Source organism: Anarrhichthys ocellatus, unplaced genomic scaffold, assembly GCF_004355925.1.
Source record: "Anarrhichthys ocellatus isolate YVR2014 unplaced genomic scaffold, GSC_Weel_1.0 scaffold40, whole genome shotgun sequence".
NCBI lineage: Eukaryota > Metazoa > Chordata > Actinopteri > Perciformes > Anarhichadidae > Anarrhichthys > Anarrhichthys ocellatus.
Window position 1 is genome coordinate 4382266 of NW_022280070.1, and position 25179 is coordinate 4407444.

Here is a 25179-nt window from a genome sequence, read left to right on the forward strand (position 1 = left end):
CACACACACACACACACACACACACACACACACACACATGCAGTCAGGAAAATATAAACACACACTCAGTTCAACACCGCACATTTCTCCTTAGATGCGCCAGGAAGTCAGGTAAGGATACAGTAGAGAGATTAATCTGCTGGGGCTATTTCAGGACTTCAAATGCTGGATGACAGATGAATGTAAGACCTATCCAATGCCACACACTCGTATATTAATGCAAGGCCTGCTTTCCTGCGACTTCACTTCTGTCACTTTTAGATTTACGCGTTCATAATCTTCTGCTAATTACACGATGCGATGGCCGCCCAATGCCGTCTAGTGAACTGCAGTCTTTGAAGTTGTATTTTAGCTGTCTTGTATTTGTTTATTTGCTAAGAATAGCCCAGCTGTTGGTTCATGGGGGAACGCCAGTGGGGAGTGTTTGTTATTTGTGGTCACTGATCAGCGGCGCCCCAGTTGCGTGATGCGAGTCTGTTAAGCCATTGCATGCCCCCCCCCCCCTCTTCAAATAAACACGGAGACAGGACAAATACATTTGAATGAGGTATGAGCTCCAGCATCAGCTCAGTCACAGACATTTCCCCTCAAAACTCATTTTGTAAGCATCAGTGTTCCCTTCACCTTTATAGTTTCAGGGTTTCATTGTCAAAGATTTTCTTCTTGTGGAAAAGTAGAATAATATTAATAAGAGTGATGATGATAATGCCAAGCCTAATAAAAGTAATGGAGGTGATTATGACTGGGATTATTACTCAGTTGGCAATGGAGGCCATTATCTCTATTGCAGTTTAATTGCATATAACACACTAAGAGCATGATTGAATCCAGACTGTTCATCAACCACATTCAGCTGTTCCCTCCTCAAGATAATTGCATATTGTCTTTTTCCTGTTTTGCATAAAAAGCAAGTCATCAAAATGAGCGGCACAATTACCCAGACTCTCGCCTCCTCTCTCCGGGTGTCAGCAGAACCCCACCAGCAGCAGAGCAGGCATCGACTTGTGTTTGTGTGTCGGTGCATTAGTGTGTCACTTGTAACCTTAAAGATATTCTCTGGATTTTCTTCTTTTTTTTTTTTCCCCTGCGAGCTGTGTTATTAAAGTGTCTGTTTGCATGCAAATCCAAGCATAGCAGCTCGAATTTGTATTCAAAGATTACTGTATGATCCTCTTGTCTCTGGCATATACCTGTCATGGTGCAGAATGTCTTTGTTTCTGCTATTCTTCTGACACATTTGCCACAGATTAAAGAGCTAAAATCGACCATGTGTCGAGCAATAGATGACAATGATCTCATTAGTCAATCGCTAACCAGTTACTTAGTCTGGATAAATACTTTCCAAGTCTACTAAGAGAGCAGGTTGAATTATATATTTTATTTTTATATTATGTAAGTCTCTTAAGAACAATTTATTCTTTTTTGTACAACAATCATCACAGACTTTTGAAATGTTATTATGGCAGAGATAAAAAAGAAGTCAAATAAAGTGTGATGATTAGAAACCACTTGGATGTATTACTTTAATAATAGACAAGGAGTAGAAATGTTCACTAAGATCTAGATCTGCAACACAATTCAACAAAACGTTTTTATTCTAGTATGTGCACAAGAATATTAGAAATGTGTTGACACATGTTTTTGAGGATATTCTGCTGACTAACATAAGCTCCTTGGTGGAGATAATAGTAATAACAACAACGATAATAATGATGATGATGATAATAACTACGACAATAATAATAATCAAGACATATGGAGAAAGATGATAATTAACCACCTCTGTGGAAAAAAAACCTGACAATCAAACACAGTCAACAATCAAACACAGTCAATGTTTCTATTTGGAAATAGCTTTGAAAGCTCAGTTTCTGGGGTTGGAAGGCAAAACCAGGGAGAAAAAGATGTGTTTTTAACTTAATCTGCATCAGCGCGAACATTAGTGTCGACATGGTCTGAGTATGTTTAGAGAGGGCCAGTTATGTCATGCACACAGACCACATTTCTGTTGGGAGCATGTGTGACAAACCATTAGCTGAGTGACACTTTAAGCAAAGCTATAAATAACATCACCACATACCACTGTTGTATGGTCCCTTGGATCAAGACAACTTGGGCAGAGGGAGTCAGTGAATGTGGTACACAGAAGTCTTGTGTTGATTTTTGTTTAAAGATTCATTGTGTTGGGATAACAAAAGTGTACAGTATACTGTCTTACAAATGCTGGCATATTTATATTCAGGTGACAAGACCCAAACCATTAGTGGCTTTCATGATGTCAGAGAGTAGCATGAATTAAAAGAGTTTTTTGTTTCAGATAGTCTCTTCAGATTTATTACCAACACCCATTGTGTGCACCACACATGGGATTTGCTGAACGGAGATGTGGACTCACTGACACAGAGACAGACATAGACGGGTGGCAGTATATGGCTGTGGGTAGAAGACAGAAAAAATAATTTAAAACAGTATAGTGACGTTTTAATAAATGCAATGTAAAATGTTTTTCATAACACCTGGTAAAATGGATTAGGCCCTGTGAGCTTTTGAAAGATTTATTTTCATGTGTGGGACCGTCATTTAAACCCTGAATAACCCCCCCCCCCCCTCTGAATCAACCGAGTGGGGAAAAAAAGAAGAAAAAGAAAAATTGACTAAAAAAACCTGCGAGCTCCTCACAGGCCCGGGGCCAACTGGCTGAGGTCCAAATGACTTCTTACGTTATGCCAAAAACAATCGCAGTCTCATATCTCTGTCAACACATATAGTCACACACATACATGCACGCACACACAATTGCCTGCACACACCTGTCTAATCTACTTCTGTTTGATACGCCTTTCCAAGCCTATCTTCAGTTGTCCATCTTTCCTTCTGTGAGCAGTTGCTATAGCTTTTCCTTTTATGGGATTTAAGCCGCACCCCCCACCCTCCCCTCTCTTCCATACTCCTGCCTCTCGCTCTCGCTCTCTCTCTCTCTCTCTCTCTCTCTCTCTCTCATATGCCAGCCTGCATCCCTTCCTTTCAATTAGTCAAACCTGAAGAGATCCACCACAGTACTGCTCCTCCTCCTCCCTTTCTGTGTCTTGATGGTTCTGTCACTGTTTCTCAATTAGCGGACCTGACAGGCAGCTCAGCCTGCTCCTCCTTTCCTCTAGGTCTTCTTCTGCCATGCTCTCTCTCTCTCTCTCTCTCTCTCTCTCTCTCTCTCTCTCTCTCTCTCTCTCCTTCCATCTTTGAAATGTTACAGCCATTTCCCAGGAGCCAGTATACAATTCGGCATTCATGTTATTTAGCCTTTTAGCAAAAGTGGAGAAGCCCTCGTGAGCAATGGTAATGGTTTGTGTTTTCAGAGCAGGTATAAGCTGAGTGGGTAGGAAAAGAGAGGGGAAAGAAACACGCTGTCGTCTGCCTCTAATTCAGCAGCTTTAATTCCTTACTGCCTTTAGGTGCTGTTCTATATCCAGCCCCCTTCTTTGTCCTCCCTGTCGGCCCGCTTCTCTCAACCCACCATGCTGTGAGAAATATCTTCAGAACTTCTGGAAATCCCTCCCTGGGACGCAGCTCTGTTTGTTCTGCCTCTCGCCCCTGCTCCGCCCTTGGAAAGGAGGGCATGCGCTCTGAACTCCCCTCTGTCATTCACTTGCTGATGCTGACTTGTTTATGTGAGTATGTGGAGAGAAAGAGAGTGAGGCTGCTGTGCAGTCAGCAGACTGCACTAAGACCCTGCTCACGTCGCCTGCAGCAGCAGCAGCAGCAGCAGCAGCAGCAGCTTCCCTTGTCCTGGCCAGATTAATGGCTGAATGGGCTCTGCCGTGCCCAGCAGGCCCCCTCTTGCCGCCCCACTGGAGGGCATGCTGAAACTGAGCGGGCTGGCATTATCGGGCACAGCCAGACCACGCTGTGAAAAGGGATTACGCCGTCAATCGTCGCGCACACAAACAACATGCTGCCGCAGAAAAAAAGCCCCTCTCCCAGCTTGGATAAAGACTGCCAAACAGCTCTCTGCTTTTCTCCCTCCCAAAATCAGGGAAAAAATGTCTTGCTTAAACAAAGGATCCGCCCTCCTCCCACTGTAGATGAATTGGCATAAATGTGTGTGCTTATTAAGCATGACAGCAAAGAGCCAGACAAAGGGAGGGAGATAGAAAAATAGGTAAAATGGAGAAAAAGTGAGGGCATGTAATTATCACCCCATTGCCCTCCCCAGAAAGCAGCACCTCCTGTGTTGTTGCAGGACTGTTTGCCCTCTCTACATTTCATTAATTAAGATGGGAGCATGCGGAGGCCGCTCTGAGGCGAGGTCATTAAGCCCACCACAACACTCCTCCCTCCCCAGAGCTGGCTCCCAGCATCGGCGTTATTGTTCCACCGGCAGAAAGTGAGACATTCAACACTCGGAGCTCCTGTTTAAACCACGGCGCTGCACACACATGGCCAAATGAACTGCATCTGCGCTTTTCCGGGATCAGGTCGCAACGCTTGCCAACACAAATATGTCTGTCTTTCATTTAGTTGGAGCCATGTTTTCCTCTCTTCATCCCCCTCTTTTCCTCTCGTCTGCGAGTTGTGTTTGACAGTGAGGCTGGAGGGTGAGGCAGGTGCAAAAGCAGTGAAAAGGAGACGTGGAACACTTGAACTTCGCTAGATGACTCAGAGACCGCTGAGATGGTTGACTGTGGTGCTGGTGGACATTAGAAGTGCTGTCTGAAAAGAAGCACAAACACAACATGTCTCCGGTCTCGCTCTTGATGTCTGTTTTTTCCTTCTTCTCTTTCCTTCCTGCCCTGATATTAGTTCACTCATGGTGATAATGCATATAGGTTACTTTTCTTCTCTCCTTATTAATATCTCTGCAGCCTGCATGGAGTAGATGGAGAAGACACAGGTTTAATCATGGCTGTATCACATTACATAATATGCTCAGTATAGCACTATTGTCAGCAAAGAATTTGGCTTTTATTTAAAGTTCACAGTACTTTGATATTATTAAATGTCTCTCTTGCAATCGTCTGGCATAACTAATTATACAGTTGTAGAGATATAGGGAAATTCAATTCACATTGATTTGTTTAGATGTCTTAGTTACCCAATTGCCATGTAAGTGGGTTGTCGTAAGTAGTTCTTTGTCCTAATATTGTGATGGGCTTTCATCTCAATCCATGTTTTCTCTCCTCCACCTTCAAAGTCCTTTGTGTTTTTGAATGTCCCATTGCAAAATGAGTTTTGTGTTTTGTTGTGGTGTAAATGTCCTCCATATGGGCTTGATGCCGTGAGCCCAGGTGTCCTGGTTTACAGTTCCAAAATCCAAATGACCGCTTACCCATGATGTAGGTCAGTAAAGTTCAGCCTCCCAGCTTTCTCTTCATTGTAAACACAAGCTTCAAATCCATCCTTATCACTTCATTCAGTTGGACAGCGGTGTCACTGCCAGCTCTGAGAGAGAGATAAAGAAAGAGCCATATGTTTCAGAGACACATTTCATACATTACAGCAATCCCCAAGCTTGTCATGTATTGTTTGCATTGTAAACTCAGGCAGGAAAGGCAAACATGACAGGCCGAGCCAGTACTTATTTGCGTATGAACACCACCAGCTGCATTGGACCCGAAGGATTATGCTGGGTTAGCCTGGATAACTGCATCTTGGAGGTTATTGTCCTGTCTTATCAATTCTCTCCCTCTCTCTGCTATCCATCTCAGCAGCTCCAGGGTATCCTCGATTCTCAGGGAGTTTGGCCCACACTTTCCTTCCCATGAGCCACTTGGATCACCATGCCAACAGTGGAGTTCTCTATGGGCAGCACCGTTTCTATGACACGCAAAAAGGTGAGGCATGAGATAATTACAATTCAAACAGACAGAAATAATCCATTTGAATCCAATGTATACAACATAGTATGGTGTATTTTGTTGTGAATTATTGATACAAGGATGCCAAGGGACACTAACATGAGAGCTGAATAATCTAATTCTGTCATCACCTTTTCCTTTCTTGACTAATGCTTTTGTCTTTACTGGCCTGCCTTCCTTCCTCTCAGAGAACTTCTATCTTCGAGGTCTCCCATCCCAGCCACCTCTCATCTCAGCCAATCACAGTCTGCCACCAATGTCCAGGGCAGGTTCGGGACACTCTCAGGGGTCCTGCAGCAGAGACAGAGATCCAGGGACAGGCACTGGTCTACATAAGGGCCTAAAAGAGGGGTCAGTGGAGAGAGGAGTGGTACCTGTAAAGGACAAGGAGAGGTCCAGTAGCAAACAAGAGGCAAAAGAGAGACAGCAGCAACAGCAGCAGCAACAGCAGCAGCAACAACAGCAGCAGCAACAGCAGCTCCACAACCATCAGCCACCCCAGCCCACACACCACCACCATTCCCACTCCCATCAGCAGCACCCACACTATCCACAGCACCCACTACCCCTGGAGGAGGTCAACAGTCGAGCCCTGGAGAGGCACAAGGCATCCCTTACCATGGAGTACAGCAAGGAACACCCTCAGAGTATGGGCAAGCCCCTCAGTGCCTGCTTGCACAATGGCAAGATGCAAAATGGAGATGCAGGAACTGGAGCAGGGGCTAAGACCTCCATGTCCAGCTGTGGGGGGGAGGGCACAGCCCTTGGGGCTATGGTGGGTGGAGGGAGCAGCCAGGGCAGGCATATGGTGTCCAGCGTTAGTAGTCGCTGTACCAAAGAGGGGATCAGTGGGGAGATGAGGATCAGTGAACAACCTTCAGACTGTCTGGAAAGGAGTCAGGCACCACTCCACCACTCTCTATCCTACTCTGTACCCCCACCCTTACACATGGGTTCTGCTGCTGGAGGCGCACACCCCCATCCACACCCTCATACTCACCCCCATTCACATCCTCACCCAGGGGGCTTCCACTGCCTTCAACTCCACCCTAGCCACCCACACCATCCACATCATTCACACCATCCACACCACCATCCAGACTTCTTCTGCCCGCCCCATCCTGCTCCTCTAGTCAACCCTGCCTCACATGAGAGGGGGCCCGCCAATGTGGGGCGAGAACCTAAAATCACAGGGCCTACATTTGTGCCATCTGTGGCAGGCCTGGGGGACAAATCTAGTGGTCCATTCCAGCTTGGTAACCCAGAATGCCATGGTGTGGGCGGTGGAGGGGGAGGCGGCAATAACAAGGATAAGGTAATGGAAAAGAATGGAGGCGGTGGGCACCATAGTAGTTGGCAAAGAAAACAACAGCAACAGCAGCAGCAGCAGCAGCAGCAGCAACAACAACAACAACAGCAACAGCAGCAACAGCAGCACCCATACAGAAAGACAGATAAGGCTCCAGATTGGATGCAGTCCCACCACCAACACCTTCAGCCCTCACAGCTTCCTCCACCTCCCCAGCTACAGCAGCCTCCACCTCCCCAGCTACAACAGCCTCCACATCCCCAACAGCAGCACCAAGTTGTACGATCACGCAGTGCTGAGTGTATCAACAGTGGCGTGGACATGGATGTGTTCAGACCCTCGATGCCCCAGGGGCCAAAGGCTGGAAACTCTGTCCCTCATTCTGTCAACACTTCTCCTTACAGAGACTGTTCCCATCCAGGACCCCAACCTAACGTCTCCCCACTTGGAAGTAAAAGCATGGTTCAACATAGTGGGGCTGGAGTAGCCCATGGCCCTGGTCCTGCCGGTAGCTGCTCCTTGCAGAGAGATGGCCAAAAGGTAGCCAGGATACGCCACCAGCAACATGGCCGACCTGGCCCAGATGCTCCTTCTCCTGCTGAGTTGAACCAAGGGACTAGTCAGGAACTAAAAAGAAAAATGGAGATGTCTCCTTATGGTTACGGCAACAGCAGTGGGCAGCACCACCACCAGCAGCCCCCGGTGCCACCCTGGGCCATGAGGCCTTCCCACCACATGTCACAACCCGAGGAGGAGCAGAGGAAGTCTTACATGGATTTAGGAAGTACTGGTGGGCAACACTCGCAGCAGCAGCAGCAGCAGCAGCAGCAGCAGCAGCAGCAGCAGCAGCAGCAACAACAACAACAGCAGCAGTCAGGAATGAGCCTGCCACCTCCCCAGCCTCCCTCAGTACCTCCCCTCAGTCAGCAACAGCAGCAGCCACAGCAGCAGCAGCCAGAGCCCCAGGGCCCAACTCAGGGGGAGAGCAGTGCCATGAAAAGCTTACTTAAGTACAGCAACCAGCAACAGCCACTGCTCCTCTCCCAGAAGAGCCCCTTTGGAGGGCTGGGATCCCTCAAATCAGGTCCTGCTGGGGGGAGCTGTGCCCTGCAGGGCAACAAACAAACTCTACCTTCCAGAAAGGGCCCAGCCAATGACAACGAGCGCCCTGATTACAGTGGGCGGGGCAGGGAAATGGGGGATGCAGGTCATGGGGAAAGTGAGGTGCGGCAGCCGCCAGTTGGAATTGCAGTTGCTGTGGCCAGACAAAGGGAGCCACCTTGTCGCTCAGCAGACAGTCATCCAAACAGCCGACAAGGCAGGGTACATCCCTCAGTGAAAGGTAAGCAGATAGGTCACTGCCTCATAAACAGGGGTGCAGGGAACAGAGACCCTTTTTTTCCTATCTGTGACCTGTGATGACCTAGCAGTGAAAACAAAACAGAAACAAATATATTCTAGAGCTGAAAAACTTGACAAATAATATTGGTGGCACAATTTTCCAGTGATGAGAAAAAAACTTCATTTTTGGAGAATGCATTAAAGCATTAAGAGTCTTGTATGAAATTCAGTGTGGTTGAAATGGCATTAAAAAGTATGATCCAAAATTTGTTAGTGGGGCAAAATAAGAACTGCCTGTGCTCTTGTGAGTTATAGTATGGTTTTGAGAAATTGTGAGGGACTTGTGAACATGTCCTCACCAGGCGAGATCTAATGGTTAAGATGTTTGTCTCGCAGGACCGCCTCGCTCCATGTATCCTTCAGATCCTACTGCTGAAGAGGAGAGAAAGAGGATGAGTGGGGAACAGATAGGTCTGACTTGCTTGGACAGAGAGAGAGATGCATATATCAGGTAAGCAACTGTAAAGCCACTGCTCATTACGTATTTCTAAAATGTTATTGTTACAAACCTTCAGTGGTCTTCATTTGCATTTCCTCATTTTTGTCTCATCCTGATGTCAGGGATAATAAGGAAAGGGTGGAGTTTGCAAGAATCCACCCCTCCAACAGCTGTCACGGAGACCTGACCTCTCATCTCATGGTCCCAGGCGGAACTTCCCTCCAGTCTGGCCAATTAGGAGATCCTGCTGCACATCCTGCTCACCATCATTGGATGCCAAGAACTGGAAGCCCATCCCTTTGGATGACAGGACATTCTTATGGTAAGAACATATAAATTGTTTTGGAAATTAAGATTGTAATTATAACTGTGTGACTTTTTACAGTGTTACAGATCATGAAACGAAGGCAGGAAAATCCTGCTTTTGCCATTTATGGAATAGAAAAAAACAAAGGTGTTTCTATGCTCCATTGACTTAGCTACAGAACTCTGCGTCATCTCAAATTTGTGCAGTATTCAGCATCCAGAACAATTTCAATTTAAGCATCTTTTTATTGGTTCCCAGTCAGGTTTAGAATCAATTTAGTGAATGAATGGTTGGTAGTTGTAGTTTATTTTCAGCAGTGTTTCACATAGCATGTGGTGGGTATAAAGATCTAAACTGACACCCTTTCTATAAAGCAGGTATAGGTCATACAGCCCTGCACCAGAATCTGCCCCCAGGTTTCTCAGCAGCCATGCAAGGCCCTCTGCAGCCAGTCCTGCCTCTGCCTCAGGACCCCTCTGCCCAGCTGGTGGTCCTGCCCACTGAGCCTCCCGCCCATCCTGCGACCCATCACCTGGGTACGCCATACCCTTTCTTTGTCTTTTGTAAAGCCAAGTGTATTTCTAAAGTACATTGAATGTATATGTGTACATTCTCATACATGGACATTATTACATAACGATTATTAGAACTTTGTTTGTAGTTCATCTGCAGTCTACAGGATCACTACCTGTGAAGACTGCTGATGAATTTCCCTTTTAATGGGCTCATTCACAGACACATCGCAATTCCAACATTTCCTGCACACCACCTGCTTGGCTCAGCCGGAATAGGGCTCTCAACGGGTTAGGGTACTTATCCAAAGCTATACTGTGTGTGCACCCCACATCACACACACACACACACACACACACACACACACTAGTACCACATCAGAAAAAGAGGAAGTGTGAGAGTGAGAGAAAGATCACTCCTCAAAACTCATTGTAGACGCATTTTCAGTGAGCAGGCTGTGACATTTAATTAGCTCACAAACTTCAACGGTACGTTTCCTTCTGTGCTCCACAGGAGTTTCAGCCGAGAAGGGAAGTGCATCCACAAAAGCTTTCCCACAGGAAACATCCAAGTTTATGTCTCTGAACAAGGATTTTTGGTGTGTCTAGGGGAAAGGGGGAGGAGGGGGAAGTCAATGGCAAAGGGCGAGAGAATAGAAAAATCTGTTTTTTGAGTGTTTCTACAGTGTGGGCTCACTACTTCCCAAGTGGGACCTCTGTCATAGCACATCACTCACACCAAGCTGTACTGGTCCTTAAAGCCACATATTGAGAAAGGTTTTCCACCCACAGATATGGGAACTAAGCTTCCTGCTGGGCCCTTTCACAGACCCCCTTTTCTGGGATTTCACTGGGCAGGTGGGATTTTTTGGCGGAAATTTCACTCTGAATGCTCCGGCGAGACAAACGGGGCCAATATTTCCAGCCCAGTATTTTGACCTCGAATCAAACTGCAGCCGTCATTATCTGTTCGCATTTCATCATTGACATGACTTTTCCCCCGCCCTCCAACATTCCAGCTAATTCTCAAGGCAGTTCTTAAGAGACAGCTTTCTGTTTCAGGGGAGAGTGTGGGATTGCTGCTGCCTGGGAAGATGTTGTTCTGTGAAGTCAAAAATCGTATTTCTAAAGACATTTGCCTATGTCGTTGCTATAAAATGTGAATACAATGATATTTAAATGATCCATAATGGTTTCTCTGTTTTGAAATGCGTGTGTGGGATGCAGATAATGGATGCATGAGGATATGGAGATAACACGATGTTGTATTCTAGCGTGCTGCGCATAGTGTTGACGGAAAAGGTAGCTTAAGTGTGTATGTGCGTGCATTTATTTTTGTTCTAAGGTAGCCCCCTCCGTCACATTCATCCTCCTTTTTCTCATTAGATGTGATGGAGCAGCCAGGGCTGTGGCCCCCTGTGTATGGTGCCCGGGGCCCACCCTCCCACATGCAGCATCCTGCTGTGTACTCCCGATCCCAGTTTCTACGGCAACAGGAGCTGTACGCTCTCCAGCAGCACCAGCAGCTCCAACATCAGCATCAACATCAGCACCAGAGCCACCAGTCGCAGCAACCACAGTCTCAAACCCAGCAGCAGCAGCACAGAGCTGTGCACGGCATGGACATGCAACATCATGCCACTCACAATTCACAGGTGAATACAACTCAAATTACGCAAGAAACATTAAGATTTTGAGAACGGTCTGATTGAATTAGATCTATCTATCCATCCATCCATCCCTCTAGCTGGGTAGCTAGCTATCTACACATACAAAAGTGAAAAAGCACAGTGAGTGAGTCAGCTTTTCTCACTTGACTATTTTTAACTCTCCTAATATTTTTCTGGGATATGCTGACTTTCTCACAGGGATGGAGTAAATCACTGAATATAGGCTGCGGAGCAAGTAGCTTTTTATTGTAATTGGCCATTACGTTGCTAATGTGGGAAAATCACATGCTTGAGATCTCCCAGATTTTGGCCCTTCTGTAAATGTAGAAATGAAAATAACTTAATTTTATTACCACAGATGCAGAAGAGGCCGGATGAGCCCTCTGTTGAACTAGAGGAACTCATTTCGGAACCAAGAACATCTAAACCTGCCAAGCCCTACTCTTACAACCCATCTCAGAGGAACACCTCTTCGCCTGGGGCCTGCGCCGCTCACTTGTCCCCTTGTTGCCAGTCCCCGTCTCTACGACCACATCCCAAGAGCACTCCTTCTACACCCTGCCCTGCTCCCAGCCCTGCCGCAGCAGCCCCTCACTCACCTGCCATCAGCCCTGCTCCACCTCAGATGCTCAAGGGGGCCGAATCCCAGGACAAGCGAGGAGAGGGACAGCCCCCCCAGGATTACCCACAGTCTCTGGAGCCTGGTAAGCATGAGAAAAAAGGTTTTACAGCTGCCTTTGTTGCATTGTGTGCAATGGCTTCAGTATGAGCTACATTGATAACATCAAATGAAATCCTGTTAACATGCCGCTAGTTCCAGATGTTAAGCCAAATATCTCTGACACAGCAAGAGAAAAGGGACAGTGAATTCTCGTGTCACCTTGAACATTATATCCGGTGGTAATTGGAATAGCCACTGTTGTAAATGATCCTTTTTGTCTGCTGGTGTTGTGCTAATATGTGTGGGTGGCTCTGTTGGCAAGCCCCTGATTGACTGAACAGCTCAAGGCTGCAGAAAATGGCTGCCGGCTGAGCTGGGGCTTTCCACTACCGTTACTTGGGTAATGACTGAGAAACACCTCAATAGCAGGCCTCGCCTCTCCTCCACCCCCACAGGCCCCGCACTCGCTTCATCATCATTAATGTCTGGCTAACGGCCGCCGCACGCCAGAGGAATTGTGTCAGGTGCTCTGATAAACCAAAGCCTGGCCCACTTCAAATAATACACACACAAGTTTGCACGCGGCCCTCTATCCTTCCCACTGCTGAAAGATCAAGGCAGAGTGCAGTTCCTTTTGCTGGTTTTAATCACTTGTGAACTCAAAGGTAGCAACAGACTTACGTTTAGAATGGGCCTGATATGGAAGGACTTTAGATTTGCATAAAATTGTGCTTTCTGTTGTATTTCATCCAAAATTATGTCATTATGAGATCATTTTGTGGAAGGGTTTCATCAGAATTGTTAAGTCAGTATTGACAATTAATGATTTTATTATCTATATTTCTTTCTCTCTATAGACTTGCCTCCTGGATACACCTACCCTGCCATTGCCATGGGCTACAGGAGCGGGCCCTCCCCCCATGATGTTCGACTGGCTGAGCCAGCTGACCTGGAAGCAGTCCAAGTGGAGCCTGCTGAGCATGCTCCTCAGTCTCTCTCCGGCCTGGGGGAGGAGCTAGACTGCCAAGCGGTGGTCAGGCCACTCCCAGAGCCACTCCCATCCGAGGAAGTAGAGAAGGAAGAGGAGGAAACAGTGGTGGAAGAAAGGGAAGAGGTGGAGGTAGCAGCGGTGACAGCAGCCAACTATGTGCTTGGAGAGAGGGAGGTGGAGGAGCAGGGGCCCGCTGAGGAAGAGGTGATGGTTTGCCCCCCTGCTAAGAGCCCGGTGTGCGAGGCTGCTTCCTGTCCAGTTCCCCTTTCAACAGAGGAGCTTGAAAGGCCAGAAGCTGTCATCACCTTGGAGGAGGAAGCGGATGATGAGGCGGTTGATAGCCAGTTGGAGTTTCCTCAAAAGGTCAACATGCCTGAGCAGGAGCCAGAGCTGCCCACCATCATCGAGCTTGACCCTTCTTCCCCTGAAGCTCCTGAGCCTCAGCCCCCGTCCCTTGGGGAAGCAAAGGACAGCGAGCAGCAGCACAAGAATGAGATGAACCCTGATGACGCCTCAGTGGATTTTGTGTGTCTTTCCCCTGCCTCAACTTCTGCCCCTAGCCCAAACCAGGCAACTGTTGCATTGCCCCACAAACCTCTCGTGCCCTGCTACTGGAGTCTGGAGCTGCTGATTGCTGCTGCCTTCTGCACAGACGTACCTCCATTTCCCTTGTTCCCCCTTGGCACCCCATCAGTTGCCCCGTCACAGCCCAACCCCTACCAGGGCATGGAGCTTCTGAGTGAGCTGGCAGATCTGGAGCTGCAGCAGCAAAAGCACACCTGTGGGAAAAGCCAGGGTGAGGGACAGTGGGCCTTCCCTTACTCGTACATGCACACAGAAACACATTCATAAACTCTCTCGTAGTTTACCCTCTATCTCCTCTCTGTCCACTGAGACAAACTCCCACCCCCTCCTCAGGCCTAGCCTTCGTCACTCTGCGTTCCCTCCCAGATACTCCTCTCTTCCTACTGGTCTCGAGAGCCTCTGGTGGATTCTAACACGTCCCCAGAGAGGCTGTCTGCATGCCTGCTTGCCGTTTCTCTTCTTTGGTGTGTTAAAGGCACTTTTACTTTCTAAAAGGCTGTTCTAACGATGCAAAGGCCTCAAGAGAGGGAGAAGAAGCAGGAGGACAGGGCTGAACTACTAGTGAGGGGTGTACACCTCCCTTTCTCACTCCCTCTCTTTCCCTTCCAGCTTTCCTCAGGGAGCTGTCTCTCTGTCTCTCCATCCCACCGCCGTTTGATCCACACGTGTGCACAAACGCGCGCACACACATAAAAACACGCATTTTAACAAAAAGGGAAAAAAGAGACATACCAATTGGCTTCCCTCGCTCTCCCACACACGTTGCTGAAAGTTGGTGTGTAATCACAAAAGCAGTCAATGTTTTCAGCACCCTGGAGCATTGCCTGGCTAATTAGACCCCATTGTTTTAAAGTGCCTTTAAAAGCTTCCTTGTTTTTCAAAGTGCCACGTTTTTTTAAAAAAATGTATTTATTTTTTATTCATGCAAAAGGATGTTTTGTGTTTACCACAGCATCCTAATGCATTTAAATGCTCCCAAAAGAGGCTTCTATAAAAAGGGTATCATCAACTGATTCTAGAGGCAATGATGTTCTCTTTGTGATGCGATATTGTTGACAGCGCAAGGAAGTGGCACATGTCGAGTCACAACAATGGTCTTCACCAAAACAAGTTCTAAAAGAAGTGTGAAGAATCTGTATTTTTTTTTATTTATACATGTAAAGACGTAAGATAGTGTTGGTTTGTAAACAAAATTGCATGTTTTTTTCTCCGTGACTAAACTGCAACCCCTGATATTCAGCCTTTAGCTCAAAGGGCAGCGAGTCCGTTCAGTGCCACAGGCAGGTAGGGCTATATATGAAGAGTTTGGCCCAGATGGCCACTAATATAGCAGCATCTGGTGAGTCCACATTGATATGACCTCTGAAACGATATGCTGCTGCGTCCTCATACTGGTTTAATGTGTCCAATTTCTTACATTTATTTCTTCCTCACTATTCGCTATATCACAAGATGCTTCTGAAATAATAAGCCAAACATGCAAGTTTAGTAATAAGCTCACATGAACAAAACCGTTGTTGTTTACTTTGACATGTTTCTATTGACAACTAGTTCAATTGTAGTGTCTTTTAAATCAAGCATGGATGGACCCAACGTGAACCAAACAATTCTTCTGTTCCCTTAACAGAAGAGGAGTTTCTGATGTTTGACCTCCAGAGCCTTGCTACCCTGGCCACAGCCCGTGCTCTGGAGATGGGCTCCCAGGAGGGCAGCAGTACGGGTTCAGGGCGACACTTCCCAGCTCGCAGGATCCTCAATTTACGTAGGAAATGCAGTTGGACACCTCGCAATGAACCGGTAAGACTGCAGTGTTATTGCCTCAAAACACAAAGTTCATATAGGGTTTTAATCTTGTTTAAATTTAAATAAATGAATAGATAATCTACTGAAGAATGGGTTTTTCTTGCTTTTTTTGAGGATGTTAATAATATTAAAAATAACCACCAATGATACCTCAGGTGTGCCCGGCAAAAGGTAGCATGGAGACCATGGACGGTCCCGAGCTTGCAATGCGTGTGAAGTTGGCTGAGCTACAGCGTCGCTACAAAGAGAAGCAAAAGGAGATGGCCAAACTTCAGAGGAAGCACGATCATCAGTGAGTGTGACTTTATCCTCCTTTCCCTTAAGCTCATATCCCCTTTTTGGCATTCAGAGATTTCAAAAGTAATATCAATTTAAACACAATTGCTTCTAGTTTTCAGAGGGTTCCTTTCTGTATTCTTTGCTGCTACAAACTTTTGAGTTCAGATATGTGCAGAATCTCAGACTTCCCCTCTCTCTTTTTGTCTGCATCTGCGTGTGCGAGCAGGAAGGAGGAAACTCCTCGCAGCCCAGCTCGACGAGGACCGGGGCGGCCAAGGAAGCGGAAACCCACCCTCACCACAGGTCCAGTGTCCTCATCTGAGGGCCAAAGAAAAGTCAAGTGAGTATCACTCAGCCCATCTACGCTGGCTGGCTATAGTCCAGTCTTGCCTGATAAGCCCTTTTGTATCACTGACATATAGGGATGTCCTCTCATTGGCATGAACAGGAAATGGGAGAACACACAGCTAAACCATTCAAGGAAGTCTACTTGAACCCTTTCAAATCTAATCAACACTGGCATTAATTGTATAACGGAATAATAAGTGTCAGTTGTGTGAAGGTCTGCTTGTACAGAATATTTATGTGGACTAAACATACCTAAAAAACCTGCTCACAGGTGTTATTAGGCTTCAACACCGCTAATCTTAAATCTCAGTGGCATTACTGTAGTGCATGTTGAGCTTAGCTATGCTGGGTTCGGGGGGAGCTGGCTGCTGGGGTGGATGACAGGCAGAGGATGTAATTAGAGTACTGTGAATTCTCCTGTAATCTGTCCCAGCAGGAGGGATGTGACACAGCACTGCCATTACAGCCCCACGGGGTCACCGGGGGTCCAAAGGATAACATGATGGTCAGACAGTCCAGGCACTCAGGGAATGAAACTAGAGAGGGAGACAGATAATCGAGGATACAGATTGGAGGATATTCAAGAAACAAGGACCTTACTTTATCTCCAAATGTGTTGATGACATTTTAACAAGTGCAAGTGTCATCTTTTGTCAAAACAGGGGTGCCTGGGCAGTTTGGTGGAGGTGGGGGAACTGATAAATCATGAGGGTCTAGGGGATAAAGGTTTCCTGTCAGGCTTCAATTAGCCTTGTCATCAGGGTTTGGAAGGGCTTAGAGCACTAAATGTCACCTCGCAGCATTCTCCCTCGCTCCGTCTTCTCTTCTCCCTCCTTTTCGCACTGTGGTTTCTGGGCAACAGTCCACGGTGTTCCCAGCTGCCCCTCTGCGGTGTCACCTCTACTCTCCTTCCACCCATGTGCCCCTGCCCCCTCGCCAGGCCAGCACTGATCGGAGTGGGGACGCTGATGCTGGGTGACAATGACACCCAAATGAAAGGGTAACGGGCCGGGGCCCTGCAGCGAAGTGCACTGGAGTGAGGGTAGGGTGGGCTCCGACATTGGGGGTTATGGGGTCTTCTGCAGGCTACGGTACAGTAAACCGCAGTCTGTCTCTCTATTCCAGTGGTTCCCAAACTGGGGGGCGCGGGGTTATAAAAGGGGTGTTGCGACGTGACAAAATATAGGATGCATGGTTCAGCAGCGACCAAAGAGGGGACATGCAGAACATGTTTGGCAACCACAGCTCTATTCTGTTCAAATTTGAGCCTCAGCTCGAGTACCTTTCCTCAAGGCAGCCAGGTGTACACCCCTTTGTTTCTGCGGGTGTGTGTGCATGTTGTACAATGCAGCAGAGAATGACATGACACATCTGAACAAGGAACGGGCAGACTGGGGACTGATTAGCCCCATGTTGCGTTACATGACAGGGTTATGTAAAAGCATGTACTGCACCTGCCACTCATGCCACTACAAGATGCTGACGCTAGGGTGCTATGATGGAGGGCAGTGGGTCAGTGGGTAACAGCCCAGCCTTTTAGTATCTCCTTCCTTTCCTTATTTCGCTTGAACCACAGGGAGTGTGTGTGGTAGTGTTTTAGTGGGCGATAAATCCGAGCCTCCCTGCCTGCATTCTATGCATCTGAGCAATTAGGTATGGATGCAGTTGTGCTTATGAGCATTTATGCAGGCATTGTTTGTTTTTGCGTGTGCCTCTGTTATTCCTGTGGGTAAAGCGCTGGGGTCCTTTGTGGTGCTGCTTTGATTGGGGGGGGGGGGGGGGGGGGCTGGAGAGGGTTGCTGCTGGCCAGCAAACCCTGCTAATCAATTTTGGTTAATTAGTCACTGTACGCTCAGCCCCACCAGCCCCCCAACGAGGGGAGGGACTCTGTCATATTGTGTTTGTCAGCAGCGGAAGGCAAGCCGTGGCGGGATCTGCCTCAGAGGGACAACTCACACTTCACTGCCACCTCTGTCACTCTCCTGTCAGTCAGTGGGCAGACAGTCCCACTGCCCGACAATCGCCTTCATCCTGTTACAAATGAACGAGATTTACACACAATCGAGGCCTAACATGCAAACAAAAAAAAAAGAAGCACGCACATTTGATCGTAAACATATGCCAACAAAGAACTAACATGACACTCTGAATGTGCCTTATTTATCTACTTCACATTTAAACCACGCTTACTCTGTAAATGAGACTGATTTCCTAGGCTGCACGCACACTAGGAGAGGGGAAGTTAATCTTTTGTTTGAGCACGGCCTGGTTCACGTCGGTGTGGTCTGTGGGCAGACTTCCAGAGGGAAATTCAAGGGCATTTGGAGTGGTTGGCCTGTGATGCTGCTCTGTGTAGGGGAAAGAGTGTGCCTCAGTGATATGAAAATGCAACTGGAGAGCTATGATATTCACTGAGAACAATAGAGCAGCATACAAATGCAATGCCTTCCAACCATTCAGTGTATCTTTCAAAGCTATGAAGTGCTTCATATGCGGCACAGACACTCCCTAGATAAAGCGTTAAGGCTTCTTATGCCACACTGCCCTCAAACAATCCCAGGTTCCTTGTTAGATCCCAATTTTTCAAGTGTGTGGTTCAGACACTGGGCTCTCCGTGTCCTTTTTTATCATTATGTTCATCAGACATAGAAAGGAGACTTATTAGATCCCACAGAGAGGTGACTCAACTCTGTTTTCCCCTGTGATGTCCTACCCCCCCCCCCCTTTTTTTCTTTCAAACCACCGCCATTCTTCTCTAATGAATGCCTCTCCCTTGTTTTGACTGGCAGGTCGATGGGGGCGGGGCTTGCACTGTCGCCTGAGGACCTAGGAGGGGGCGGTGACAGCCAGAGAAGGAAGAAGAGGCTGTCCAGTCGAGGCTTTGAGCGGCTCAGCAGCACACAGGTCAGGGTCCCCTTGTCCTCCTCCCTTTTGTCCTCTATGCATCTAGAAATGAAAGAGGCCACTCTTTGTTTCTTTGCGTTTGATATATTCCTTTGTTGCACACTATTTCTAATTAGGTGCTACCTCAGGAGTCAAATCCGCTGCTCTCCATATTAATATCTTTTTCATTGGGGCTTCTACTGTTCCTTTTTCTTCTCTGTGAGTGAGCAAACGAGAGCCCTCTCCCTCTGACGTTCTGATGCTTTTGCGGCTGCTGTGACCGGGAGTGTAACTGGCTCTCTCATCTCTCTCTGTTGCAGCAGATAAAAGCACAGGGCTGCAGAAAAAGCAGTCTTCACAGCATGCTCAGCTCAAAGCTGGCCAGTGATGTGACTCAGCTCAAACAAAAAGCCCAGTGTAAAAAGATTCTCTCAGGGACGGGCTCCAGGGACAAGGAGGTTTCGCCCTGCAACTCCAACCCCAAGCATGGATACAGAAGCCAGGGCCCAAGCAAAGCCGAGTCCAGGCGAGAGTCTGGGGGACAAAGTGACACAGGTAGAGAATGGCAATCACAGCATTGATTGTGCCTTGTGTTTTATTTAGCACAATGTGCTGTTTTTTCACTAGGGGTGATCCGACATTTTCAGCCCCGATAACGATACCTGGACTTTGGGTATCGGGCGATACCAAGTACTGAATCCAATACCCGTGTTTAATCATTAAGCGGTATGCCTCACTGTGTGGAAGTGACTGGGATCATTCTTTTATGTGTGAGGCAACATCAGGCTTGACTTAAACATTGCTTTCTTAACTTTTCCAGCTATTTTAATTTGTATTGGCCTGATATCAGCATTGGTAGTATTTTTAATTTTAATTTTTTTAATTAAAAAAATTAAAATTAAAAATCCCTAGTTTTCACTTTCACACTGTTTAATCCCTAAAATACTATTCTTAACCTAGATTTGTGATCGGTTTTGCAAACTTTCTCAGCAGCCAGTGTGGACAGTGGCCCCCAAGAGAGCTGGACTGGACTTGTGCGCCATGGATGTAAAAAGGGATCCTCTACCCCGACACAGGGCTTGTCCCGTCTGAGCCAGCCCAGAGCGAGAGATCACTGTGGCCAGAGACATGACGCAATGGAGGAGGGAGAGAGCTCCCCCGTAGAGAGTGGCTCTTCTGATCAAGGTGAGTCAGTGACTACAGAGAGCTGGCTATGAGACTTACATCGTGATGGGTCATGGAACTAGTCACAGCAACCCAATATGGCTCAGTAGTAATCAACAGTGTCCTCCTAACTGTAAGCAAGACCCTGGTGTGATTGACCCTAAACATAGAATGCTACAGAAAACAAATGAGTAAGGGCTGCAGTGCATCAAGCACATTTGACCTGTTTTAAGTTAAAAATGAAGAAACAACGTTTGACTTTCTGGTAATACCACTAACACATTGAATCTAGTACCCTCTTAAGTCCAGTGTACCTTCTTGTTAATTTGTTATTTAAAGACAGTCCAACCTGAGTAAATGGGTGTTGATGGATGGACAGTCGACACCTCAGTGATCGGCCTTGTTGGCTGGTCTGGGCTAGATGTGCAGCCACAGCTGTGGACACTTGCCTGTGAGAGGGTTTGACAGCCCGGGAGACTATAGCAGACTGGGTCAAAGAGCTGCTTGAGAAAGTGCAGTGACAAACACACACACAAACTCCCTCCTACACTCCCTTGCACATTAGCTCCGTAGCATGTGGGTTCACACCAGGAAATACCACCGAGGCAAAGCACCTGATACATAATTTCTATGAACAGTTAAACAATTTACTTAAACGCTAATGACGTGCCTGTGAATTTTGATTGAGGGTAAGTAGTACGTTAAACAACTTCACTGGCTGGTAATGACTTATTTGCTTTTCCTATTAGAAGAGGAAGAAGAAGAAGGCAGTTATGATACTGATGAAGGTCGAGACTACCGAGCCCAACCCCCCAGAGAAGTCACTTCTAGCTCCTCCGTGATCGGTCCGAGTCCCTCATCTGTTGTAAAACTGGAGGCTAACCAGAAAGCCAGGAACAAAAAACAGAGACAAGAGCTTTATGGTAAGACGGTCCTTTGAAACTGCTTTATAAGTCAACAAAGCTGCCCCACATCTTCATGGGAAGCATCTGTTTTGTGTTTCTCCTTCTGGCTTGTTAGCTTGGTCTAAATCTGTTTCTTGAACTGAACTCCACAGGCTCCCAGAGTCTATCTGGAGCCGAAGGGGAGGTCAAAGTAAGGAAGAAGCCCCCCTGCAGGCTGGGCCTGGCCACTGCAGTCAAAAACCGCCGTGACGATCACCGGTCCGAAGGGGTTAGAAGGCCATGTGGACCCAGGTCTAAGGAGCCTCGGTGGGGCAGTCTTGGGACCAGAGGCAACCGCTACCGGAGGAGCATGGGACTGGCCACCTTCCCGACCACCAGCGAGAGGCTAAAGAGGGCGACCCGCAAGAGCACCATGTTGAGAGGAGCAATCAATAAGGTGAGCAGAAATTATTTTGACATATAAATAATTTATATCATTAACACGTTCCCTCAAACGAATAATTCATACCTTCAAAAGACTTGAATTGTGCAAACTATTCTGCACATAGTCTTTTTTTGATCATGTTTGTGCACAAATGGACCAAAACCAGAGTGCTCATGAAGCTTTGTCACGCTCTCACCACTCATCTTTTACATCCGTATGTCATCTTCAACAGAGGAGAAGTTGCTGGTCAGTCGGCGGCCCATCTTCACAGAGTGAGGAAGGCAGCAGGGGACGAAGGAACAAGGACCAGCAGGTACTAGTGAACGCAGTGAATATAAAAAGCACTCAATCAAGCACTCAGGAAACCGCCAAAAAATGTCTTCATATATTCTATTAAGAATTCTGGTAATGTCTTACTGTCCTAGATTTCTCACCCTGAGGACAGTTACTGTAGAACTATTAAAAGTACTTAGCACATTGCACATAGCTCAACCTCCTGCTGAGTAATCTTAGGGGAGGAGAGGATGGGAGAGAAGATGTGGGAAGGGGGTGGCTCACACCTTCTGCTGTGATGGGAGTGAAGAAATGGCTACTGATAGGAGATAGAACAGGCACTGTGAAGTCCCCTGCAGTTAATTGCTACTTTGAGTAGCATGCTAAACAATTTCTTCTTTCTTCTATCACACTTTCCATCTCCACGTTTATTTTCTTATCCATTCCTGCATTCATTTATTCTTCTGTACGTTCCTTCTGGTGTGTTTCACAGCCAAAGGGACGAGCAGTGAGTCGACTGCTGGAGAGCTTTGCGGCGGATGAGGGCTTTCAGATGGATGGCAGCAGCTTCTCGGAAGAAGAGGAGGACAACAGCCGCTCGTACGGCAACAAAATCCCTGAAGGTCAGAGATAACACCGGATATCTTGTAACAGTGTTTCAAGCAGCAGATAGTTTCAGTGATGTTGAGAAATATTAAATGTGATGTTTGCTTTTTCCTTATGCAGTTCCAAACTGTGTCCTGACCAAAGAACTCTTAACCGATGGACTTAAGGTGCTGATCTCCAAGGACGATGAGCTTCTATACGCTGCCAGAGTCCACACACTGGAACTACCGGACATGTAAGCTCACATGCAGTGGTTCAAGTGATCTGTTAGGGTGTTTTTTAATACACATATGTCATTTATTTGAATACCTTCATCAGAGTCTTTTGTTTATCAAGGTTGTTAAGGTTGAAATCAAACTGAGGATACAATTAACAGATATAAGGCCGTTTCACATTTGGATCGGACCAAACAACGTAGATGTGAAAGGGCTCGTAGATCACTTCAGTCTTTCGAATTACAGTGACATGTTTACACCTTTGTGTCAGTGTTCATTCTGCACATGAGCTAAACCTTGCACAAAGTGGCATTTCTATGTGAAAGCTGAGACATGGCTAGAGGTGGTGGGAAATTGATGAATTACCCTTGAAGCTAGCACATCCTTCCAGACATCAACACACGACAAAAGAAACCATGCATGAAACCATGGTGTATTGGGGTAGGCATCTTTGGGATCACAAAAAAAAAGAGGACTTTAGCACTTCCTTCCCTTACAAATCCTACATCGTCCCATTCCTACGCTCTGAGTATCAATACGGCACCTCCAGCTCAGGCAGCAAAAATATGCTTTAACAACAGCAGAGTGGGAGTAACACATGACATGGGAGCCAGGCAAGCATAATACAAGCATCTGAAAATATATTTTTCTCTTTCTGCTGTGCTTTTTTCCTCTAGCTTCAGCATTGTTATCTACGGTGAAAGAGGAAACCGCCCAAGAATCTATTCATTGGAGCAGCTGCTACAGGAAGCTGTAAGTTCACCTCACTGCACTAAAACACTCCATGTTACAGGAAAACCCATCAGTTGTTTGGTCTTCTGGGTCACTCAACACTTCTATTTCTCTTAAACATCCTTCTCACCCTCTGCAATTCTCCATAGCCTTCCAGCCTCTCTGTAGCTCTGCCAGTCCCTTCCTTTTTTTCTCTTCAAACATCCCTTGACTGTCTCTCCGGGTCATTGAGGCCATTGAAACCTCTTAAATGCATATGAACATATGGGAGGTAGGGTCTTTGGGTTTGTGTATGTGAGTATCTGTGGATATCCATCAAGCCCAGCTCTGTGTGTAGGTGGGATAATCTCTCTAACACCTGGATCCATTCACGTGTTGGAGTTTAAATGGAAGATCACATGAACTTTATATCCCCTCATAAGTTGTTTCAAGGCTCAGATCAATAAGAGTCAATGATGACCTGGAATGATTCAAAAGTGTCCACATTATATTATAGTGTATCCATATTCCACAATCAAATTGTTAGCCCCTTTAGTTTTTCAGTCGCACCTGGGGTTGTTCAGATTCTTCTTTTACCCAAACCACAAGATTGTTTGGATTTGTAATTCTCACTCGTATGTTAAGATACAATTACAGTGTATGTAAGTCATCCATGTAATGAGACATAATTATACATTGTAGAAACAGCAGCACATTCTTGGCTGGTGTTCATTTGCATTTAGGTAATATGTGCTTCCTGGTGTGCTTTGCATCCAGAATGGAGTTTTATTGTTGACTGCAGCAGGTGACCTTTATCCCATTTTTTTTTTTTACACTGAGAGGATGGCTATAACAGCACTAAGAACAGCTGGGTCATCTAAAGCAAAGCCATCATACCCACATTTCTCCAACTGTGGACATAAGTCTTCACTAGTGCCAAACAGGGTGCAGGATGTTGTGTTTGCTCTCAATTGTCCAGAGACGACGACCCCGGCGGAGTAGAGCAGAGTTTAACTGGCACAATTGTGCCTTGAATTAATGGGTTTACATCATTCTAATAGGGGAAAGACATGGTAATTTGGACATCATTTTGAATGTTTTGTGATCTAAAGTTATTAGTGATAAAGTCGTGATTATTTTGAAATGGAAATGATCACAACTCTACACAATTTATAGACTATAAGCAATGGAATTTCCTTTTGGTTATGCAGAAGTGCAGCACGTATGGAAGTGAGCTGTGTGTAACAAACTTAATTGGCATACATTTCCACTTAAGTTACTTGCCACAACCTTTGTTTTCAATTAAAGCAGGATCAAATGTTAAGTAAATATTGTGAGGAAGTTTAACACCCTGCCTTTTTCACCTAACAGTAAAGTGTTAAAAGTTAACTGAGATTTATACAACACAGGTGCATAGGATTCAATTAAACTTACTTTGTAGTACGTATTTTTGTGCAGTATAAGGTTTTTGTTTCTCTAAGAGCACTCAAATTATTGTTTATATGCTTGTATTGGCCAAGTGTTACGGTAGCATTGAACTGTCCACAAGATCAGTGTTCATCAAGTGCCCGTTGTTCTGCAGTGGAACATCGCACATATATTCGTCCATTTACTATCGGGATCACTTGTCTCCTCCTCCTCTCATCCATATAAGCTCACTCATTCTCCCGTCAGTGCTACACAAAGACCTTCTGGCAACTTTGGTCTTATTTAAACACTGATCAGATAGCAGCTGGTCCTAATTATGCCATACTTCCACTATCTTGTCTTTAAATTAGCCCCAAAGCCATTTATTTGACTTTGACACCAACGCCCAGGATTTTCACCGTGCTCCTACTCCC

At 46.4% G+C, this 25179-nt stretch overlaps 1 protein-coding gene across 9 annotated transcripts in view; it reads left to right on the forward strand.

Annotated features, from left to right (window-relative positions):
- Positions 1-25179, forward strand: part of bahcc1a (BAH domain and coiled-coil containing 1a) — a 59438-nt gene that overhangs the window by 29812 nt on the left and 4447 nt on the right. For 3 of the 9 annotated variants that reach the window (XM_031867615.1, XM_031867616.1, XM_031867622.1), the window contains 20 exons: positions 5703-5828; positions 6041-8503; positions 8899-9013; positions 9124-9323; positions 9683-9844; positions 11207-11475; positions 11849-12194; positions 13009-13938; positions 15355-15524; positions 15686-15822; positions 16036-16149; positions 18947-19061; positions 19361-19595; positions 20031-20225; positions 20954-21127; positions 21262-21545; positions 21766-21846; positions 22300-22429; positions 22533-22647; positions 23305-23380. In XM_031867615.1, coding sequence (XP_031723475.1) covers positions 5703-5828; positions 6041-8503; positions 8899-9013; positions 9124-9323; positions 9683-9844; positions 11207-11475; positions 11849-12194; positions 13009-13938; positions 15355-15524; positions 15686-15822; positions 16036-16149; positions 18947-19061; positions 19361-19595; positions 20031-20225; positions 20954-21127; positions 21262-21545; positions 21766-21846; positions 22300-22429; positions 22533-22647; positions 23305-23380 — 6437 coding nt within the window. The remainder of the gene's footprint in view (positions 1-5702; positions 5829-6040; positions 8504-8898; positions 9014-9123; positions 9324-9682; positions 9845-11206; positions 11476-11848; positions 12195-13008; positions 13939-15354; positions 15525-15685; positions 15823-16035; positions 16150-18946; positions 19062-19360; positions 19596-20030; positions 20226-20953; positions 21128-21261; positions 21546-21765; positions 21847-22299; positions 22430-22532; positions 22648-23304; positions 23381-25179) is intronic. The other 6 variants (XM_031867620.1, XM_031867619.1, XM_031867617.1 and 3 more) reach the window with 6 other exon arrangements.